This window comes from Lactuca sativa, chromosome 9 (assembly GCF_002870075.4).
Source record: "Lactuca sativa cultivar Salinas chromosome 9, Lsat_Salinas_v11, whole genome shotgun sequence".
Classification (NCBI taxonomy): domain Eukaryota; kingdom Viridiplantae; phylum Streptophyta; class Magnoliopsida; order Asterales; family Asteraceae; genus Lactuca; species Lactuca sativa.
The window spans coordinates 64,596,478-64,618,070 of NC_056631.2; the positions used below are offsets into that span (position 1 = coordinate 64,596,478).

General features: G+C 36.1%; 2 protein-coding genes across 2 annotated transcripts; one reads left to right on the plus strand and one right to left on the minus strand.

Annotated features, from left to right (window-relative positions):
* Nucleotides 1-15,170: 15,170 nt before the first annotated feature.
* LOC111879501 (aluminum-activated malate transporter 4) lies at nt 15,171-17,879 on the plus strand (the record flags this gene model as incomplete). Its single annotated transcript, XM_042898413.2, has 6 exons — nt 15,171-15,501; nt 15,682-15,819; nt 15,898-16,161; nt 16,234-16,370; nt 16,604-16,750; nt 16,928-17,879. Coding segments are annotated over 6 exons (1,848 nt in total), but the record flags the coding sequence as incomplete, so codon positions are not given.
* Nucleotides 17,880-18,449: 570 nt separating this feature from the next.
* On the minus strand, nt 18,450-20,148 carry LOC111917760 (60S ribosomal protein L30). The gene is made up of 6 exons (XM_023913434.2): nt 19,945-20,148; nt 19,818-19,868; nt 19,594-19,699; nt 18,924-19,025; nt 18,745-18,813; nt 18,450-18,656 (listed from the first exon to the last, which is right to left on the minus strand). Exons 1-6 carry the CDS (start codon nt 20,131-20,133, stop codon nt 18,616-18,618), a joined length of 558 nt encoding a protein of 185 aa, XP_023769202.2. The 5' UTR covers nt 20,134-20,148; the 3' UTR covers nt 18,450-18,615.
* Nucleotides 20,149-21,593: the final 1,445 nt, after the last annotated feature.

Below are 21,593 nucleotides of genomic sequence, written 5' to 3' on the forward strand. Positions count from 1 at the left end.
AGAGCCACGTAGACTCAGAATGATTGCGCGGCCTCTGAAGTGATTGTAGCACGGTGATCGATGGATTGAGGAGTTCAGATTTGGGAGTTCGAGGACCTTCCCAGCAGTTAGTTCATGTAATCAAGATGGTTAGAAGCTGGTTGAGAATCCAGGATTGGAGGACCACCTGTAGAGGCTCAAGTGAGTCGTAATGATGATCCTGAGAACGGTTAGCAAGAGATGTCTACGTATTAGTAGCCAGTGTCAGCGTCAGCATGCAGGATTGCGTAGATTCAGGAGTTGGGAGTTTGGAAACTTCCCAACAATAGCTTCTTGTATCCGGATTAGTAGACGGTTGGTTTGGGAACCAAGCCGAAGAGTTCCTCGACGAAGCGCTAAGTATATCAAGGATATAAGATGTCGAGGATGATGCAGAATTCAAAGACTAAGGGCTGTTTTTGGGAAATCATGATGAGGAATCACTAGCGGGACTAGGGATAGTCAGGATGTCCTCGGGATAGTAGTAGTAGTGTTGTAAGTCTGCGGGGGTAGCCGTAGCAGTCAGATAGTAGTAGTAGTGTTGTAAGTCTGCGGGGGTAGCTGTAGCATTCACTAGCAGTCAGATACTAGTAATAGTGTTGTAAGTCTGCGGGGGTAGCTATAGCATTCACTAGCAGTCAGATAGTAGTAGTAGTGTTGTAAGTCTGCGGGGGTAGCCGTAGCATTCACTAGCAGTCAGATAGTAGTAGTAGTGTTGTAAGTCTGCGGGGGTAGCCGTAGCATTCACTAGCAGTCAGATAGTAGTAGTAGTGTTGTAAGTCTGCGGGGGCAGCCGTAGCATTCACTAGCAGCCGGATAGTATTAGAGAGTTGTAAGTCCGCGAATGTAGTCGCAGCCTTTATCAGATTGGTAGGTAGCATGAGCGCGTGTTGGACGCGGGAAAGCAGTAGTACCCACCAGTTCGGGTGCAGCAGTGAGGACATGGGAATCCACGAGTTAGATTTCGGATTTCCCAAATGGTTCAGCTATGGCTAAGTCAGCAATTTTGGCTATAGATCGCCACATCAGTTATGAGATCAGAGTAGCAGCGGACCGTTGGGGTTCGGGTATGTTAAGGGCTACCGTCAGTCTGGGAGCCATCATGTTGTTAGTCGTGGAATTGATGATGTCAGGATGTGACGTATGGACCCGATCGGTTGGATCGGAAGGTTACTAGAGCCACAGTGACAGGATAACTAGTGGAAACAATCCTAGAGGAAGATTTCGTTCAGAAGTCGTGGAAGCGACTAAGTGAGGAGTCCCTTGACTCCACAGTTGGGTTGGAGTTCAGTGTTTCAGTCAGATCAGTGTTTCAGGCAGCTCAGTGTTTCAGTCAGTTCAGTGTTTCAGGCAGCTCAGTGTTTCAGCCAGTTCAGTGTTTCAGGCCGTTCAGCGTTTCAGTCGGTTCAGCGTTTCAGGCAGTTTAGAGTTTCAGGCATGTTCAGTATTGCAGGCAATTCAGTGTTTGGAAGGTTTCAGAGTTTTGGGACAGTATTAGTATTTGTGTTGGAATGCAAGTGCTGACGGTATAGTTGGTTGATTTGGAAATGGCAAGTCTCTCTCAGCAAGATCAGTTGAGCCTTCTGCCAAGTGTAAGTGATCTGTAAGGATAGCTAGGCAGGTAGCTTTTCTTTCAGGATGGAAGGCTCGAGTTAGTAGGAGTTGAGTAATCAGATGGGATATAAGCAAGCTGATTCCAGCAACATCGTTTCAGTATGAGCAGCAGAATGGATAGAACAGTTATAGATAGTCGAAGTATCTTCAGGAGTCGCTGGAAGCGACTAGGAGATTGCGATGGAGTGTAGTGACCGGTGGGAGTCCGGTAACTCAGATATCGGTAGATTAATTGGACCAGAGTGGTCTCAGTGCATCCAGTAGGCGGATGAGGGGTACATAATTCTCAGTCGGAGGAAGTAACATTGAGGAAATTAGGGAAAGGAGAAGAATCCAGCATGTACCAACAGTAGTGACCAGCACTGTGAGTGGCTGGAGTGATGGACAGAAGGGTGTTAGTTTTCCAGATAGAGAGTTGGAGGCAGTTCGCAAGACAGTTGGTCATAGCAAACTTCGAGGACGAAGTTTAGTTTAAGTGGGGGAGAGTTGTAACACCCCAAAGTTTGGAAAGTCAAGAAAAGAAAGAAGACCTCAATTTTAAGGGGAGACTCGGCGAGTCCATGGAGGGACTCGGCGATTCCGAGCGGGATCCGGGTCGAGGTGTAAGCGACCGACTCGGCGAGTCGGCCAAGGAGACTCGACGAGTTGGGTCTGAACGAAGAAAACCCTAAATCCGGGACTTGGAGCCTATTTAAGCGTCTCATTCTCCTTCCTAGGGTTCCTTTACTGCCTCTCTACCCCAGAACACCAAACCCTAGCCACCATATTTGTTTTAGAGCTAGATCTTGCCTTGAAGAGTGCACTAGAGCTTGGAAAAGGAAGAAAGGCTTTGGAGGTGCAAGAAGGGACTGTAGATCCGGGATTGAGAAGACATTTCAGACCAATTGGAGGTAATAAGTTGTTGCTTGGAATCCCTTTGCACCTAGATCTATTCTCATGTGGGAGTTTTGGACATTTTGGCATGATAAGTAACCATTTCGAGTTAGAGGTCCAGATCTGAGGTTGCTACCTCAGATCCATGTTTGTTTTGGTCTAGAATCCCCTAAAGTATCAGCCCTTGGTATGTTGAAGAAGTATGTTGCCATAAACCCTAGTTTGAATGTGTTTTAAGCCTAGATCTCTTGATCTACACGTAAAGTTTGCCACTTTACGTGGGGGATAGGCCTTAGAAGTATGGATCTATGAGTTGGAAGCCCTGCTTGGCTCGAAAATCCATTGCATGGATTAAGGACTGAATAGACTCAGCGAGTCTTTCGAGTGGACTCGGCGAGTATCTTGAAGATAAGGAGGAACTCGACGAGTGGGATGAACAGCTCGTCAAGTCGGATGAAGTTAGGCATCAACTCGGCGAGTTGGAGGAACAACTCGACGAGTTGGTTGAAGATTGCCTTGGACTCGGCGAGTCAGGTCGCGAACCCCAAACCCTTCGAGTTGAGACTCGAATCAGTGAGTCGGGTGGAGACTCAGCGAGTTGGACAGGACAGGACTCGGTAATCGTTGGACTCGGCGATTCATGGACTGACTCGGCGAGTCGAGTCGCGAATAGAAGGACCCTGAGCATATGAACTCGATGAGTCAGTAGGTGGACTCGGCGAGTAGGGTTGACCTGGAAGGTTGACTTTGACCAGGATTTTGACTTTGACCAGAGTTGACTTAGTTGACATTTAGAGGACTGTCAGGCTAAGTGTCATATTGATATTGGTAGCTCGGAGAGCTGGAGGAGCAGCGGCTTAGGGGATTGTCGATTAGCAGCCAGAGGATTATCGGCAGAGCTCAGCAGTTCAGGTGAGTTTCCTTCCAGTAGGAACGGGTCTAAGGCCACAATGCCGGCCCGTTTAGCTAGCAGTAGTTTCCGGATTTTGATCTGATGCAGTAGTTAGTATGTTTGATGCCTTTGTGGCTCAGACAGGATTTATGTGTTATGTGTTCCGGGCTACGACCCAATGCAGTATGCAGTATATGTGTGTTAATGCTAGTTGATATGTTTATGTTATGTTATGTTCAGTTAGTCCGGATACGATTACATGTATTTAATCACATATGATTTATGTGAACAATATTTATTTTCTCGTTTTCACTTCAGTAGTTGGCCTCGTGTCTTTAATTATATGTGGTTTAATCAGATATAATTTATGTGCATAAGCTTTGTTGTTGAATTTTCGATTCAATAGGTATTGTCGTCTATTACGTTATGTGTAATGATATACATTTAATCACATATGATTTATGTGTACAAGATTCGTTTTCATGTTTATGACTCAATATTTTTTTTGTCAATGATTAACAATTATAACCATCCAAGTCAATAATTATTCTCGTGTACTAATCACATGTGATTATTATGAATTTAATTATATATAATTTATCTGAACAATATTCATTTTTGTATTTCCGATTCAATAGTTATGTTTGTATATTTAATCACATATGATTTATATGATTATAAACTTGTTTAGGTTATTTATATTTAAAAGTATTTCCGATTTTTTAGGATTTTTTTTCTTACAATTGAAAATTTAAATTTAATTAAAGTGCACATGTTTTTCTAAAATATTTTTAATTCAAATAATGGCATAACGCTTTATCGAAATTACTCCCATCACAAAGAAATAAAATGCATAAATTTTTTTATCAAAAGTTGAAAGTTAGTGCATAACACACACAAGCATATATATTAAATTATGTAGTTAGCCGTCTTCCACCAAATTCAAAACCAATTAAAAAAAATAGCACGATTGTATCAAAAAGACAAAAAGTAATTAGTACGAAATATGTAGTTGCATATTTAATAGCGCAATTAATACAAACAAAGTAGTTACGTTGTTAATAGTAAAATTAAGGGTAAATGGTATCAAAAATACTCTTTTTACATAGAAATTCGATTTTGACACTGTGTTTTTTTCTTTTTATCAATTTTGATATTGTGTTCTCCAATTTTTTACAATTCTGACCACTTGACCGGTTAACCAGGTTACATGCTACGTGTCAGTTTTGATGACGTGGCATGCTGACATGATATGCTGACATGTCAAAATTGATTTTTTTTTCCACAAAAAACACTAAGTTTTCATTTTTTTCGATTTTGACACTAAGTTTAATTTTTTATTTCAATTTTGACACTATGTTTTTTTTTGTTCCAATCGAACATCATTTATCAAATTTTGTTCAATTTTGTCTATATTCCATTTGAAACCTATAAATATACTTTTTTTTATTACATTTTAAAACGTATAAACAAATTTTTTTTTCGTTTAAAAACCACATTTTTATTTAAAAACAAGGTGTTTTTTTCTTACATTCAAAACATTAGTTATATCATGAGAATCAAACTAACCATAAGTTTCTAATAAGATGTAAAAATTTGATGGGATGCAAACTTGATATCCGAGTTTTGATCGACTACACACCTACAAACCTCCAAACACGTTTTAAAGTTGTATATTTAATATAAAATATAATTTTTATATAACTAATACATATTTATACATAAAAATATGGTTTGAGTGTAAAAAAAAATGTATTTATACAAAACGATGGTTTTTAAATGAAAGAAAAAATATATTTATACGGTTTAATTGTATTAAAAAAATATTTATACGGTTTCAAATAGAAAATTGTCAACATTAAACAAAATTGGAAAAAATGATATTTGATTTGGAACAAAAAAACATAGTATCAAAGTTGAACGAAAAAATTAAACTTAGTGTCAAAATCGAAAAAAATAAAAACTTAGTGTTTTTTGTGAGAAAAAAATCAATTTTAACATGTCAGCATGCCACGTCATCATGCCATGTCAGCATGCAACCTGGTTAACCGGTCAAGTGGTCAGAATTGTAACAAATTGAAAAACACAGTGTCAAAATTGACACAAAAAAAACAAGGTGTCAAAATCGAATTTTTATGTAAAAAGAGTGTTTTTTGTGTCATTTACCCGTAAAATTAATAGAAAAAAACAATGAATAAGATATCACATAGGGATAAAAGAAATAGGAATACAGAAAAGAAGATTTTTCTCAATCGAATCCTTTTTTGAAACACGGATGCAAAATATGTTTGTCAACAAACAAAACGATTACTCCATCCTCATTACCTGCTATCTCTTCAATTTCCTAATATGATTTCTACATAAGAAGAGGGTTAAAATGAGCAAACCAAATCCACACTTAGTACTTGTGTTGGAAGATCCGATGGCAGCGGTGGAGGCTTGTAAAACCAGATTTGATAGCCTTTTTCTTCATCAGATCTTGTGAAATCAGATCTGGAGGCTGGGAAGTAAGATCTAGAAACTAGAATAGATCGGGAACCCTTATATCGACGAGGAGAGGTGGAGTGAAGCAGTTATAGAAGAAGAAAAATAGAAGAAGGTGGTTCGGGGTTGCGCTTTAGGAAGACGAGTGAATTGAGTTTCCGAGGAACGAAGGAACGAGTGGAGGCTAAGCAAAGAGGTGCTAGAAGATCCATAAAGAGAGGAGAGACAATGTTCTGACGGTTGTCCGACAGCCAATGGAGTTCTGCGAATGTTTCAGATCTGTCAATCTATTTGAGGCAACGTTTGGCTGATTCAGGCGGTGGTCTGACGATTCCGACAATGGATGGGTACTCCAGTAATGGACTGGTGGTATAAGTGGGTGGTGCAAGTGTAAAAGAGGTTGATAAAATCATAGTGGGGTGGGGGCTTTTGTATTAGTCTAATTAAAAAATGTTCTTAAATTTTCTCATTGTAGAAAATGTTCTCATTTGAACATACCAACACATATATATATATATATATATATATATATATATATATATATAATTTTGTGAGACACAGTCTTCACCGTACCTACTAGAGTACACACTAAAGTCCTGAATTATAACAAGAATCTCGGTAAGAGAGTGTGACACTGGTGTATAGATCTATACGGAACTGACAATCACGCACCTAAGTTGTTAGCTACAACTAGACCGGCAGGTCTGGGGCGACAATTTTCTAACATTTTTGACGCCTGAAGAACATCGCACCAGGCCAACTACGGTTTTAGCATGGTTATAAGAACTCGCATGGGGTATTAACAATACATTTGGTTTACGGGGCTAACAAACATTCATATGGTTTTATATAAGAATAAAATTACATAATACTACTCTCGGGTACTACAATTACTTATACATTTTTGGTCTTAGGGTTTTTAAGACTATAGCTCATTTTAAGAAAATATTGGATTTTCTGGACATACACTATCATTCTACAAGGAAAAGTTATAGATTTTTCACATACAAACCTCTTATCGGGGAATCAACAATACATTTGGTTTACAGGGCAACATTCACTCAAATGGTTTTATATAATAAAACTACATAATACTATCTTCAAGTACAGAAGTACTTATACATATTTTTGGTCCTAGGGTTTTAAGACTACAGCTAATTTTAAGAAAATATTGGATTTTCTAGAACATACACTATCATTCTACAAGGAAAAGTTACAAAATTTTCACATACAAAACTCTATGAACTCATCAACTTAATTGTTTACACTTTTTCAAACTACTTGTATTCTCAGGGAATCGTTAAACAAGGTAATTACAAAGTTGTGAGGATGGGTGTTACAGCGACACATAATTCATTTTTGTCGTAATGTAATTGGAATTGAAACAAACAACATTCGGATACAATGTAATCTTCCCAATTATAATTATGATGGTTGTGTTGCTTTGATCACTATTATTCGTTATGTTATGATAGTGTTCATGAACTTATCTACCCTCAGACGTTTCCACCATCCTGGTGTGGGGGTGTGACACAAACCCTTAGGGTTTGCCCCTGGCTTGAGTACGCCCAACGTACGCAGGGATCACTCTGATGCATGCATGCAAGGAGTACGTCATGCGTACCTAGTGTACGCCCAGGTACTCATGGTCCCTTCATTAGTTTTTAATTGAATAATGGTTTAATTTCATACCTGGCGACTCGGGCGTTACAATTCTCCCCCACTTAAATCAAACTTTGTCCTCGAAGTCCGTTGCCGGAAATAACTCTGGGTAATGCTCCCTTATCTCGTCCTCTGGCTCCCACATCCACTATGAACCCTTGCAGTGCTGCCACTACACCTTTACCACCTCAACAACCTTGTTCCTCAGGATTTTTGTCTTCCTGAAGAGGATTGCTACTGGTCTCTCAATGTAGTTCAGACGGTTATCCACCTGAATATCTTCCAATGGAACCACTACGGAATCATCAACTAAACACTTTTGTTGCTGAGAGACGTGAAAAGTATTGTGAATCTGAATGAGTTCCTCCGCAAGATCCAAACGATACGATATCCTGTCCACCCAAACTACAACCCTGAAAGGACCAATATACCTGGGGCCCAGCTTGCCCCGCTTGCTGAATCGGATGAAACCTTTCCAGGGTGACACCTTCATGCGAGCCATATCCCTAACCTGAAACTCTAGGTCTGATTTGTGCTTGTCGGCATAGCTCTTCTACCGACTATGTGTTGACTGGAGTCTACCCCAACCTGAAACTCTATGTGTTCCCCAGGAACGTCATGCGTCCGAGAACCCTATGCGTCCGTTCAGGACGCTATACGTTCTCAAGCAGAGTTGAGTCGGTGGACTCTTGGACTTTTTGTATTTGACCAAGTTTGACCTAAGGGTATTTTGGGTATTTTGGGTATTTTGAGTTGTATTCGAGATTGGTCACTATTTGATGAATAGGTGACAGGTAGAGTTGATATTCGGAATCGAACTACTGGATTATGTTTATTGGATGGTAGTTGTTATTGTGACACTTGTTGATATGCATGTATATGCTTGTTGTCTTTTTGACTCATGATTGTATTTTTTATGCTTATGTATGTGGGGTGAAACGGACCCGGGGGTTGATACGAACCCGACACAACTACAAGTTGTTATATAGTCATTATGGACTCGGGATTGATACGGACTCGGGGTTGATACTGACCTGACACAGCTGCATGTTGTCATATGGGGTTGATACGAACCTGACACAGCCACGTGTTGTTATATGTATATGTGTATTGTATGTGGTATTTTGGGGAACTCACTAAGCTTTGTGCTTACAGTTTTGTGGTTTAAATATTTTTAGGTACTTCCAGTTTTTTTTAAAAAGAAGACTTCGGCTTAATAGCATTGCATCCCCCGAAGATTTATTCCACAATGACTATTTATGATTTTACTTTGATGTTTTGAGAATACTTTTACTGTAACCATCCTTTAGGGTGATGTATGAATGATTTTGGTTTATTTAAAATGAAAATTTTAATCGGTATTTTTGGGATGTTACGATTACAAGTTCATAGTCATATATAGCCGAGAGCCAAATAGACAGTCAAACAAATGATCCCACTCGAAATCAATAAATCAAACAAGAACCATGCAATAAGGCTCTAGACCAAGAGTTCCCAGGCTATCTAGCTTGGACTACATGCGACCCTTATGGTATCCACTCAACGACCATCCGAAAATATCATTACCCTAACCATTCATTGTAACATCCAAAATTTCAAACCAATTTAAATTTTTTAAAACATGTCAAGTTCATCAAAACATTACAGCTTTGTTTTCAAAATATTGATTATCAGAGTCTTTCCCATAAACATAAACATGATAAGAGGAGTTGTACGATCACACCTTGGCCTTGCCTCGATCCCCTGATGTACCTGAAACAATAAACTGAAACTGTAAGCCTGAAAGCTTAGTGGGTTACCCCTAAAATACCGATACACATACAGTCCACATAGCAATATCAACATTAACATATAATATCAATCAAAATAGAACAGCATGCACTGGGTCCACAACTTTACAAGTTGGACTACCCCTGGGCCCTCAGTACGAGTCTGGAATGCCTACCGGGCCCTCAGCTCGTATCTGGAATGCTACCGAGTCCTCAGTATGAGTCCGGAATGCCGACAGGGCCCTCAACTCATATCTGGAATACTCTAGGGTTTGTTGGCTACCGCACGAAGTAGTACAACCTCAACCCATCCCACATAACATGTCGACATGTATCATAACTAATGCACATACAGATAATCATACAGTATCGCAGGTAGTCCTACAGGTCTACCCGACTAGCATATCAACTGGCATACATCACTAACTCAAACTCAACATATCAATAACTACTAGGATATCAATCCAATGGGCCGGCCTTGGTGTCTTAGACCCCTTAGTATAGTGAGGATAACTCACCTCGCAACTGACGTCAGATACTAGGAAGCTTCAACTCCCGAATCACCAACACGAACTTCACTACCTATAGATGCCATAAAAACCCTTTTTCACAAGTTTCCAAATTATCAGAATACCCTCAGAAGTCATCTGGTCAACTCTTGGTCAAAGTCAACACCCACAGTCAAAGTCAACAGTTCATGTTGACTCGATTCGGCGAGTGCAGTTCACCAACTCGTCGAGTCCTTCCTGAACTCGAGAAGTCGTGAAATCTTTGACTGGCTCGTCGTTCTCCTTCAACTCACCGAGCTCATATGTGTCCAAGAATCGGGGAAACCTTAGTCAACTCGTCGAGTTTTCTAACGACTCGTCGAGTTCAAGGCAAACTTCAACGGACTCGTCGAGTTGTTCATCAACTCGTCGAATTCATGGCCAAATTCATTGGGCTCGCCGAGTTGTTCATCCAACTCGCAGACCACCATCCATGCAGATGCTTTTTAAGCCATGGCAAGGCTCCAGATTACAAATCCAAGCTTCTAAGGCATGTTTATCACGTAAAGTTGCAAACTTTACACACATGAAAGGTTCTAAAGGCTCTAAATGACCAATCTATGCTTCCAATAGAGTTTTACACCTTGGGAGAGTCTCATTCTTGCACAAGCTGGAAATTTTATGCACTAAAAAGCCCAAATGAGCTCATTTCTGAAGTTACAACTTCAGATCTGAGATTGCAAAGAAGAGTAGCTTCCAAACATACTATTAAAACCCTAGAAGTTGCCCAAAAGAATGAATGAGGTTAGGGTAACGATTTATACCTTCCAGAAGATGCTAACTACAATAGATCTTAGGTCCTTCAAGTTCCTTGCTTCTGAATGCTTGATCTCCAAGCTCTTTTCTCTCCAAGAAAATCCTCCTTCAAACTTAAGAATGCACAAGATGAGCTCACACACGATTAGGGCTTTAGACGGACAAGAGGCAGTAAAGGGGAGGCTAGGGGATGGCCAATGATCCTTTAAATAGGGTGAAATGCCCCAAAATTTAGGGTTTCATCTGCCAGCTCCTACTCGTCGAGTCCCTTTGTGGACTCGGCGAGTAGGTCACTAAATTCGCGCTCCCACCTCGCTGCTACTCGACGAGTAGGGCAGCCTTAACTCGTCGAGTAGGACTTAAAACTAAAGAAATTCTTTATTTAAATCCATACCTGAGAATCGGGACGTTACATTCATAACTATACAAGTGTTGTGATCCAACCACAATCTTTCATACATATGTTGTGATGCAACCATACTCTTTCATACATGTGTTGTGATTCAACCATAGTATTTCATACAGGTTTTGTGATCAACCACAATCTTTCATGCAGAAGTCACAAAATCAGTCTACCATAACATGACACCAAGTATCCTACACTACACATACATATCAAGGAATTATCATAGTCAACTATCATGTTTGTACTCTAATAGTACCTCTTTCCTATCAGATAAGGATATAAAATGTCACACGTGGTATAGTGAGAAGACTCACCTAAATTGAGAAACCGGAAAAGCACAACAACACTCTCACTCCTTGAACTGATCAATCCCGCGAACCAGCTATCATCCATAAATATCATTCCTTAATCAATAACCCAAATCCTTCAAGTTTTATCCAAGGTCAAATTGATCAAAAGTCAACGGCCAACCAAGTCAACACTCACCATGCTGTGGTGAGCTCTTGGCCATGTCATGGTTTCTGGCAGATTGCTCTTTTCTTCATTAAGAGTTTAACCCTTACAGATCAAAGGCTATAAATTCAGATTTGGTCCTTTGCATTGACTTAATGGATAAAGTTTCCAACTTTACCCATTAAGACATCACCACAAAGCAAGATATAAACTGTAAGTCCATTAAGCCCTCAATATGACCAAAACATGTGCATGGTCCAAAGAAAACCATGAAGTAATAGTTTTTCCATCATCTTAGGCTAAGAAATGGTCACCAAGAAAGTCTAAGGTTGTGGAGTTTCTCTAAACTCCAAGAACATCCTTTCAAAGGATTAACAAGGATATCAATGCATGATATGAGAAACATGAATAATAAAGGTAAAAGCTTTATACTCTCCAAAGCTCTACAAGATGTCGGAGATGCAAGATCTGAAGTAGATACAACCTTTCAACCAACAATCACACCACCTTCTTCTCCTAAGATGTTTTTCAAGGCTTAAAACTCTAAGATCATCGCACAAACCTCAACAACACTCAATTTGTAGGCTATGGTTTCGAAATAGGGAAATGAAGGTTGAAGGAAATAACATAATAAAAGAGTTAAGATATTTAAATATGGGACAAACCCTAAAAATCTTGGACTTAGACTGCAACAGCCACCACGTCGTAGTCACCCTCTTGTCACGTCGTGGTGCCCATCCAACCGCGATCTAGGGGTGTTGAACGGGTAATTTTTTCGGGTTTCGGGTAATTCGGGTCGGATAATTCGGGTTTTTCATGTTAGAAAAATTACCCGTTACCCTACCCAAACTAAATTCGGGTAATTCGGGTATCGGGTCGGGTTTGGGTAATTCGGGTATTACCCGAAATATATGATTTTTTTTTAATTTCACCTAAAAACAAATTTAATGAAATAAATACGTCGTGATTTATTAGTCTTGTTTATATAAACAAACGAGACATAAATGAAGTTACTAAAGCTTTGAACATTGAGATTTTCTACTCAATAATACATGAGATATCAAGTAATTTTTTAACGATTTAATCTAATCTAATAAGATGTTAAAAAAACAAATACCTAAAGATCTTAATTTAAAAGTTTAAAATGTTTAAGATAAATGAAGTCATAAGTTTTGTCATGTTCTAAAGTTTCGTCAAGATAATGAGTTTGTTAGTTGTAATAAAAACTATAATCTAGAAAACAGTTAAGTTTTAAAGAACGTGATGATATATAAAAATTACTTTTAATATTGTTAGTGTCGTATTGTCATAATAAATATATTTATGTTTTACAATAATGATAGTTAGTTTAAGCGTGATCAAATACCTGCTATATAGTACAAGCTCTACAAAAAAAAAAAGAATTTTTAAAATAATTTGGGTAATTCGGGTATACCCGAAACCCAAAAAATGTACCCTTTACCCGACCTGAAAAAATCGGGTAACCCGATTACCCGGAAAAATTTACCCGATACCCGATTTACCCGATACCCGAAAAAATCGGGCGGGTAATTCGAGTATCGGGTATTTTTGACAGGGCTACCGCGATCCTCATTTAATTGACGTGATCATGCCTTGGCCAGATACTTGCCATGCCATGGCATCATGTTTTTCCTAAAAACTTTATCTTTGAAATCCACAAGTCGTCATCGAATCAAATCTGAAAAATGGGTGTTACACACACACACACACACACACACACACACACACACACACACACACACACACACACACATATATATATATATATATATATATATATATATATATATATATATATATATATATATATATATATATATATATATAACGAACTGAAACAACACCTCCATTTCATCATTTTTAAGAGTGAGATGAAATGAGATTATAACGAACTGAAACAGTGAGATAGATAGTCATTTGCATTGGCTTAGTCGGGAAGCAGAATGCAACCAAAAGTGTCAGTTGTAGAGTTATAGTCCTAACATGTAGTAGTTTTGGAGAAACATAGATTCCAAACAAGGTCCACGTCATGAATGAGACATTCCTTAATATTGATCCATCTGAAGCAAATTGTTGATTAGGTCGCTTTGGGAATTAAGAATCGCCTTCTCCATCTATGTAGCTAGTTGAGTTAAGTGAGACGTGTTGGTCAAACCGTCGATATCGCCCTACCATCACCATCACCATAGGGTGAAGAAGTAAGGAGGGATGATACAGTAACATGAAGATTCCCAATCGACTTGTTGCATATTACTTTTTAGATCAACTTGTGTTGCTACCGAAATACATATACATGAGGATTTTGGTTGAATAAAGAGCTATTATGAGAGATATGATTAACGAAGCTATTTCTATATGTATTTATGGTATAAATGATATGACTAATTTGATTAAAGAATCTAGCTCTGTATTTTTTATGATATAAAGGAAGTAACAAAACAAACGAAGACAAGAAAGAAATCAATCAAGTCTTCGAAAAGAATCAAAAAAGATAAAAACTTTATATCAAAATATGCAATACATAACCGTCGAACAACTTGCATATTATCAAATGTTGTGTCACGAGATAAAAGCAAATACAAATTCTATATTTACTAATCTTTATTTTAATTTCTTATATTATAATATATTGTATTAAATTTATGTATTATAATATATTGTTTTTATTTAGTTTTATTGTCAAATACATTTTAATTTTATAAACATTACATATGTTTTATATAATAATGTTTAAAATGATAAATTAGATCGGGAGTTTTTGTAAAATATTTCACAAAAATAAATTCCATAAAAAAAATCTAAAATTGTTAACGATTAAAGATGATATAGATTAATTGAAATTTGTTTAATAAAGTTGATGAAAATATAAGATAGCAAAAAATTTTATACAATACGTCCATAATTAAAATGGGTAATTCTATCATCACCTCCTCCTATATCATATTTATAGTTACCCCAATACTTATAAAAATATATATTGTTTTCTAATAATATATAGTGTATAGTGATAAATGATGATGAATATGTTTATCTCAAAACAATAGATATCTATCATGATAAATAAGAATGATTTTGCTACATGTTCTTCTCTCATTCAATTTGCCACATGTCATTTTGTCATAATTTAGAGATATATATTTATTTTCCACTTGTCATTTATTTTATTTTCCATTTCTAATATATTATTAATTAGTTTCCATAAATTAAACCTACTATAATAATATTAATTTCAAATTTTAAATTTTAAATTTCAATTTCAATTTCAAATAAATTTATAGTTTAAACCTTTGTGTTTAGCATTTTGTTATAATTAACCTGTTTAGTATACCGGTCTGATAACTAAACAGTAATTTTAATTTATTTATTTTTTGCATGTTTTTTTCTCATAATTTTTATTTATTTCAAATTTTGAATTCAAATAAACTTCTCATTTAATCGTTTATATTTAACATTTTGTTTTAATCAACCCGTATAATATACGGGTTTCACAACTAATAAAAGAATATATAAAAATCGTTTAAAACGAACTTAAAATTGCATCTTACCAAATAATACCTTAAATGAATTTGATGGAATCCAATTCCATAATATATGGATCCTAATGTATCTCACGTGTCGCTCATAAACATTCTTGAATCCCTGACAAAGAACAAAACTGACAACCAATCTATCTAGGATCCATGTCGCGTCGTAATTTTACAGACAAAGGCAAAGAAAGGTTTCTATCTCGAAAGGATTACTCGGAATTTGGTCTTTTGAATGAATCCTTTCGCACGACCAACAACGAAGATGCTGCGGATTGGTGGAACGATGTTCGACTGTTCTTTGTTAACGTTTACCAGATGGGTCGCTCCGATCCCAGACATTTCATCTTTGCTGCTAAATCCGGATTGGCATTTGCTATCGTTTGTGTTCTTATATTCTTCAAAGAACCCTTTAATTATGTCACTCAGTATTCCATCTGGGCAGTCATAACCGTCATCCTCGTCTTCGAATTCAGCATAGGTACGTAACTAATTAACCCTTATAACTTCCTCTTTCCAAGAACATAATCACCATTTTCGGATTTGTATCATTATCATTAATTAATTGCTCAATATAGTTTGTTCTGCTGGATAAAATATGGTCGTCAATGTCATTCCCTTGTTTCGTTTGATCTGATTAAACTTGATTGAATTCATATAGGAGCAACACTTAACAAAGGATTTAACGTTGCTTTGGGTATGTTATCTGCTGGCGTGCTTGCGTTAGCTATCGCTCAACTATCCATGTGGGCTGGGGAGTTGCGAAAGATTGTAATTGTGATCAGCATCTTTATAGAAGGTCGATTTAAACACCCTTTTCATATATAATTTCCTTCACTAAAGTCTAAACTTTATTCTTTTTCCTTTTCTGTTTCAGGCTCGATATCAAGCCATATCAAACTCTATCCGTCAATGAAGCCATACGAATACGGGTTCAGAATCTTTACGTTAACATTCTGCGTAGTACTCGTGTCAGGGACTTCACATATTGACCAAACAGTTCTTTCCCGTTCGTTGTTAGTTGTCCTTGGGACAGGTGTGTGTTTGGTTGTTAGTATATGCGTTTTTCCAGTTTGGGCTGGTGAAGATCTGCATAAATTGGTGGTGAAGAACTTCAGGGGGGTTGCTACTTCCTTAGAAGGTAAAAAAAATTTCCATTTTTGACTTAATAAAACCATGTAACGATTTAACCAATACATTAACTTTTATATAGGATGTGTTAGCAAGTACCTTCAACATTTCGGATACGAAAGAATACCTTCAAAAATCTTGGTATATCAGGCCTCGGATGACCCTTTGTATAGTGGATATAGATCGGCAGTACAGTCATCAAGTGAAGAAGAGACTCTGGTATATATATATATATATATATATATATATATATATATATATATATATATATATATATATATATATATATATATATATATATATATATATATATATATATATATATATATATATATATATATATATATATATATATATATATATATATGGGTTTGTTTTTTTTTTTTTTTACAAAATAAGTGTGAATGTGAATGAATACGCCATTAGCCAACAAGTTTAATTACTTATTGCAGCTGGGGTTTGCTGTTTGGGAACCACCTCATGGACGTTACAAAATGTTGAGGTATCCATGGAGTTCTTATGTGAAAGTTAGTGGTGCGCTTAGGCATTGTGCGTTCATGGTGATGGGAATGCATAGTTGTATACTTGCAGAAATACAAGTAACTTATCTTCTTCACCTAGATTTATGGTTTAAGGATCTTTATAGATGGAGTTACGTTTTTGTTCTACTTCCGAAAGCATAGTTATTTAATGTAGAACAAATTAACAGATGAATGTTTGAAGTTCCTATTGCAAGATCTAAAACCTTAATTTGTTTTTTCCATGGCGATATATAGGCCTCTGTTGAATTAAGAAACCTGTTCCAAAACGAGATCCTGAAAGTAGGCACAGAAGGCGCAAAAGTCCTACGTGAGCTAGGAAGCAAAGTGGAAAGAATGGAAAAACTAAGCCCCGATATCGACCTGCTCATGAAAGTTCACGAGGCTGCGGAGGAATTACAATTGACGATCGACCAAAACTCTTACCATCTCATCAACTCCGACAAACGGGAACACGGAAGGCAACCAAAAGGGTTTGAAGATCCCGATATTGTTCAAGAACTAAAAGAAGACGAAATCAAACCAAAACTACTTGTCAAATTCCGCAGTGAAACAAACCTAAACCTACACCTAAACCGAAAATCGCCTCTTCCAACCAAATCCCTAGACCGTAAGACTCCATATATGTCCCGTCAGCCATCCATGCTGCATTGGGGATCGTCAGTAGATGTGGTAAAGAAGCAGTCCCGTCGTCCTGCCATTGTTCATTGGGAAACGTCGGTAGATGTGCTAAAAAAGCAGACTAATCATCCTTCTTCCATGTTGGATTGGGAATCGTCGGTAGATGCGCTAAAGAAGCAGACGCAGTGGCCTTCAAGGTTATCGATACATGGTGACACGATTCTTAATGTGCGTGAAGTGAAGACTCACGAAAGTGCGAAAGCCTTGTCTCTTGCAAATTTTACTACTTTGTTGGTTGAGTTTGTCGCAAGACTTCAGAATCTTGTGAACGCGTTTGAAGAGCTTAGCGAGATAGCAAAGTTTTCTGAACCTGTTAACCATCTTGAAGCGAAGGAGACGGTGGGTTTCTGGACGGGAGTACTCAAGTGCATCGGGATCAAGGATTGAAGTCATGAAGAACATAGTAGCTTTGAAGTAAGAGCATGTTTGACTCAAAACTTTTTTCATATAATGTTAATTTTAAGCACCAATTAAATATTTTCTTCAATATATTAACCACCAAATTAAATATTTTCTTCAAAGGTTAATCTGTTTTTAGAGTTATTTTTTTACAAATTCAACTAAGATGCTATAAAACTTTACTATTTGATTTTTTTTTAAAAAACATATCATATTTTAATACAAATTATTTAATAAAAAATAGTTCTAAAAAATATTTTATAAAAACATTCAAGGTTTTGTATTTCATAATCTTAAATTTCGAGTGTAATTAAATTAAAAAAAAAACATTATAAATATAAAAAAAACAGAGTAACTAATTAATAATGAAATAGCAAGTATTTAAAACTTAACTGATATGCGAAGTTCCATACACAAAGTCAAGGGTTCAAATTTTGGTGTTACCGAATACATTAAACCTTCGCAGAATGATTCAAAAGAATTGAAGTTGTCTAATAAATTAGAATGTAACATGCATTTTCATGGAGAAAAAAAATTGAATTCAACTCCATTTCTATGTATACATATTTTTGGTTTATAAATTTGTTTAAACAGTTAAAATGTAAATGGCGATATATGCGTTGAAGACTATCAATAAAAGCACTATGTGGTCGAAGATTATTAATAAACAAATGCAAAAGAACCATAACCAAAATTTCATTAATGGAACAATTGTATCCTACTAGAGGGCCCAAAATGCTAAAACGCATCCATGTCTTCTACAGATTCAGCACAAAATATAAAAATTCAACTCAACATTGGAGTAATCAAAGATATTAAAAACCCTATTGCACTCATCTTGTTCTTCAGCTGTCACCAGGAAGAGACTTGATGATATCAGAATCACCTGATAATCACAATAAAAAAATATCAAACACATATTTATCATACATAAAAAAAACATTAAATGCAAAAAAATGGCACATGATTATTACCTGCATCGATTATGCTAAGGCATGACACACGGAAATACTTTCCACAAGCTGTTCCAAGATCCACATTGTCTGAGAAAAAAGATTAGCACACATCAAGAAAGATAGATAAAATAGTAACATACACAAAAAAGACACAAATCCCAATAAAAAGTAGAAAGACTAATAATATGTTGACTTACTTCCATTGTAATGATGAACCCCAACCTTAGCCAACATAGCATAGTACTCGATTTCAGACTTCCTCAAGGGAGGGCAATTGTTTGATATGATGATCAGCTTTCCTGCGGTTTGCAACAAATCAATAACAATTACAAAACATTATTGTAAAATTATAATTGAAATATCTAACGTTCTACCCTTTTCTTAATAAAATTCTTCTCAGTTATCAGCATAGTCAAATTTTATACATCAAAAGCTCAATTGATTGCAAGAAAGCTATCAAAATAAGATTTTTCTTTTACACTATGTTCACAAACTAGGATTCGCGTGTGTTTTACATGGATTCAAAATTCAAGATTTTAGAAAACTGATGATATGGGATGCATTTACGTATACAAATCAAAAACCCAAAAAATAAAATTTGGGGTATATCTTACAATTTTGCGACTACTTTGCATCAACATTACTTTAATCAAAAGTATCAGAATGTAACATCTCATTTGGTCTCTTTCACAGCAATAAGTTTTCAATTCCTAACGAATTTAATAACAAATGTTTTAAATTTGAAGAAGGTAAAGATTATCTTTATAGTAAATTTCAATGGAAACTAATATCAGATAGAGAGCATAGCGTTACAGTACAAACTAAGATCCTCCATTATATATAACAAATCATTTTACCAACTGTTACCTTTAGAGCTCCTAAGAGACTCAAGAACAGTCTTGTATCCAAGGGTATACTTTCCACTCTTCATCACAAGAGCCAACCTATTGTTGATGCTCTCATGAGTCTTCTTCTGTAATCGAGAAGAAAGCCCAGATCAGAATCAATAAACGTAACGATCAACAGCAGACATCAATACAAAGAACCATATAGAGATATAGAGATATGATGTGTAATTGTGTATATCTTACCGTCTTCTTCCCTGACACCATTTTTTCTCCTGCAACAGCAAAAAAGTCTCTCTGCGAATAGGTTAACAAAACAATTTAGCTTTCGAGCGAGAATAACGAATGGTGATGAGGATTAGGGTTTGCTTACGCGGCGGCGAACAAGATGACCCCTTTCAGTTGCTGAAGCCTGAGTGTGCGACTCTTTGAGGTATTTAAATGGATGAACAACTAAGTAAGGGTTTACATAAGCCTGGAAATATTGGGCCCCAGTTTCTAATTTAGAGGCCCAATTATATGGATTATTAAGCCCACTGTAAAAGCCATAAGCGAAGCCCATTATAGTTGTTTTGTACTTCTAAGCATAGGTGTCTTTTGCTCATGTCTCAGATCCAATTTTAGCGTATGCTTCATTCATTCATTCAGGTGTTTGTGGGGTAAAAGTCTTTTTTGTATAAAGACTTTTTGTAAAAAAACTTTTTATAAAAGTTATTTTTTAAAATGTGTTTGGATTGGCTTTTGTATGTAAAAAATCAAAAATTAAAGTGTTTGGTTTAACTTTTACATGTAAAATGACAAAAAAGGAAATGTTTAGGGTAGATGAGGGGTATATTGGTAATTTAATATTTTTAGCTGGTGAAAAGTTGGAAAAATCAGGTAATCGTGACTTTTCAAAAAGACTCAAATTACTCTATGAGAAAAGTCATTTACAAAAGTCCTTTTTCCTTTGCCAAACATCTTTTGAGACTTTTTCTAAAAGATAAAGACAAAAGTCATTTAAAAAGCTAAGCCAAACACCCTCTCAATATCTAATAATCGGCAATTGAGGTGCTATTTGATTTTCTGAAGCAAAAATTCATGAAGTCTGCGGACCACCTCTGCAACCCTCTGCAATAGAAGAGGTGGATCAAACGGCTGCAGACTGTAATAAGAAGTGTTTGTTTTTTTAACATCTGTATACTGCTGTAGATATTAAAAAATTAAAATAAACTAATTTTATAAACCGGAAATAGCTTTTTAATACGTAAAATTTAATAATGTATAACATTTCGGTAAAAATTAATGATATTTCAGTAAAATTAATGATATTTCAACAAAAAAAAATAAAGATATTTTAGTAAAAAATAATAATATTTCATCAAGAAATTATCATTATTGAATATAAAAAAACGATAAATAAATTCAACAAGAATAAACGAAAAAAAAAATGAAAATAAAATGTGAAATAAAATTTTAACAACATGTAATCAAAATTTCAGCAGTTAAAAAAAATAAAAAATAAATAAAAAATAAAGGTTGGAAGAGGCAGTACAAGTGTTGCGCCAAACAGAGCACGCGCAAAGGTTTTTGACTCAGAAGACTTCTAAAAAACAAACAGCTGCGAGATGAAAAGTGTTGCGCCGTGCAGCAATAAGAGGTTTTTTCCAAAAAAACAAACAGCACCTTAGTAATCAAAAGACAAAACCTCATGTTTTTTTTCAATTTCAATAGTTCACGCTACAATTAAAATTAAAAATTGCATTTCAACTAATGTAAATTTACGACAAACAAGAGCTTACATTTTGTTCCGGTTCCAAACATCTCAATCTGAGATAACTTCAAAGCATAAACGATGTTTTTTTCTGATTCCACTAAACTCAACCTCTCATTTTTTGTTGTATTCTCATGTTTGTTTTTTATTGTCAAATGAAATTAATCAATTATTTCACTATTCCTAATTTATAAATTTGACGGCCTCTCTCGTATATTCTGATTGTTTTCACTGATTAACTAATGTAACACACCAACACACTTATTCTA